This window comes from Eutrema salsugineum, unplaced genomic scaffold (genome assembly GCF_000478725.1).
Source record: "Eutrema salsugineum unplaced genomic scaffold, Eutsalg1_0 scaffold_4, whole genome shotgun sequence".
In the NCBI taxonomy this organism is placed as follows: Eukaryota; Viridiplantae; Streptophyta; class Magnoliopsida; order Brassicales; family Brassicaceae; genus Eutrema; species Eutrema salsugineum.
Window position 1 is genome coordinate 1,066,351 of NW_006256686.1, and position 2,295 is coordinate 1,068,645.

At 40.4% G+C, this 2,295-nt stretch overlaps 1 protein-coding gene across 1 annotated transcript; it reads right to left on the minus strand.

The window, feature by feature from the left end:
- Nucleotides 1-239: 239 nt before the first annotated feature.
- On the minus strand, nt 240-2,223 carry LOC112084601. Its single transcript, XM_024153825.1, has 6 exons — nt 1,734-2,223; nt 1,333-1,499; nt 1,240-1,248; nt 873-1,152; nt 623-794; nt 240-528 (listed from the first exon to the last, which is right to left on the minus strand). The coding sequence occupies exons 1-6, from the start codon at nt 2,221-2,223 to the stop codon at nt 240-242; spliced, it is 1,407 nt and encodes a 468-aa protein (XP_024009593.1).
- Between the last annotated feature and the right edge of the window lie 72 nt (nt 2,224-2,295).

The following is a 2,295-nucleotide window of genomic DNA, read 5'->3' on the forward strand; positions in this document are numbered from 1 at the left end:
GATACAATATACTACAGTTGACTTTATTTTAGGGTATATACACAACAACTCGCCTGTTTTTTCAACCAATCAGCAAAATTCTTAGTGTGCATATTCCACAGGAAAATAGCATCACGCCTACACCTTCCATTACTATCCTGAAGAGATTGCAAATGCATGCTTGCAAATTTTTGAACAAATTAGTTTAACTAGTTTTATAGACGGTAATTTAAAAAAATCAAAAGGGAAACTGTAATGGCTTACTCAACATATGGTTCGACCAATGCAGTATTTTGAAGGACAGCCAAATGGGCTATGTTCTTGTCTATCTCATTGAGAGTAATAGTCTTAGCTGCGGATATTGGCCGACCTTCAAGTATGGTTCTACTTTCGTACTCAACATTACGTTCAGGAATGTCCTCCACACTGGTGGTTTTCTTCAAAAACAGATTGCAGAACTGCATACATTTCTTCGATAGGTAAGACTCAGCTATGCAGCCCTCTGGTCTTGCAGGATTTCTTACGTAATCCTTCAATATTTTCATGTGCCTGTGAAATATGAATTGTAGTCAAAACAAATAAGTTAAATAAGATAAACAAGACACTAACAAATTCGAATAACAAAAATGAATACAGTACTTGCCTCTCAAATGGATACATCCATCTGAAGTGGACTGGTCCACCCAGTCTGGCTTCTCTTCCTAGATGGAGACACAAATGCACCATTATATCGAAGAAGCTGGGTGGGAAAAACCGCTCAAACATACAAAGAGTCTCCACTATTTCAATCTCTATTACTGCAATCTGCTCTCTATCTATAACCCGTTGACACAGCTTGTTAAAGAAAGCACATAAGCGTATAATAACAACTCGAGGTCCTTTAGGTAGCAGACCTCGTAATGCAACTGGTAGAAGTTGTTGCATCAAGACGTGATAGTCATGAGACTTCATTCCCATGATGTTAGGGTCATCTACAGATACGCTCCTCGAAATGTTGGAGCAATACCCATCTGGTCCTTTGAATTCATGTAGCCGACTGCAGAATATTTTCTTTTCTTCTTTGGACAACGACCACGGTGCTGCAGGCAGATAGGTTCTCTTTCCTTGTGGTCTAGGGTGCAAATCCTTCCTGATTCCAAGTACTTGAAGATCTTTACGTGCATTGAGGCCGTCCTTTGATTTTCGACAATGTAGCAGTGTTGAAACTATGCTCGCGGCTACATTTCTCTCCACATGCATCACATCTTAGTTATGTCTTACCGGTAGTTCCTGTCATTTAGAAAACGTTAACCCTTTGAGTAATTGGAGAACCATATAATATTGAACGCAAAAGTGTTAAAATTGAATTATTACCTCCCAGTACGGAAGATTGAAAAAAATCGACCGTTTCTTCCACCTTGATAGCTCTTCCTCATCTATTTCGACTTCTTCCTCATCTTCAGACTCACTGTCAATTTCGTCACTATCAGAATTACACTCTTCAACGGGTACTAAAGTTTGTTTCTGTTTCCTAGTATCCTCTTTCATTTTCCCAAAGTTGTTTTTGTAATTCCTTAGAAGGGTGTAAATGTTATGACCAGTTAGTATCCGACCATTCCTCCCGTGCTCAGTTTTACCATCAAACCATGCCTTCTTCCCACGTTATTGATGTGTAGGTGACAGCCATTTTCTATGACCCATGTAGACATGCTTTCTACTATTAGACAACCACATACTGTCGGTGTGTTTCCCACACAAAGGACAACCCATCTTACCTTTTACTTTGCACCCTGCGAGATTCCCGGAAGCTGGTAGGTCACTAATGGTCCAAAGAAGCATCGCCTTCAAAGTAAAAGTGGTACCACTTAGTGCATCGTATGTAAGCACGCTCTTCTCCCAAAGCTGGTTCAGATCATCTATCAGCGGTTCTAAGTATACATCTATACTATTTCCTGGTTGTTGCGGACCAGGAATCAACAAAGAAAGCATTATGTTCTCCTTCGCCATGCATAGATTAGGAGCCATATTATAATTAACTAAAAGAACAGGCCAACTGCTGTACCTTGTATTCTTCATGTTGAATGGATTAAAGCCATCGGTTGATAGTCCAAGCCTAATGTTCCTTTCCTCAGCGGCAAATGAAGGGAACTTGGCGTCCATATGCTCCCATGTTACTGAATCAACCGGATGACGAAGCTTTCCATCACTGCTCTTATTAGTACTATGCCACCGTAATTCTCTTGCTGTTGCCTCTGACCTAAACATCCTCTTCAGACGAGAAATAATGGGAAAGTATCTCATACTTTCTGTGGGACACCAACCTTTGGTCCACCAGTG

What these genes read in the sequence shown, in the direction of transcription:
- LOC112084601 (XM_024153825.1), bottom strand. Translation starts at nt 2,223, where the DNA reads ATGTTTAGGTCAGAGGCAACAGCAAGAGAATTACGGTGGCATAGTACT. An exon ending in CGCAGGGTGCAAAGTAAAAG is followed by an intron (nt 1,500 to 1,733) that starts GTAAGATGGGTT and finishes GGAAAATGAAAG; the next exon opens with AGGATACTAGGAAACAGAAA. An exon ending in TCTACCAGTTGCATTACGAG is followed by an intron (nt 795 to 872) that starts GTCTGCTACCTA and finishes AACGGGTTATAG; the next exon opens with ATAGAGAGCAGATTGCAGTA.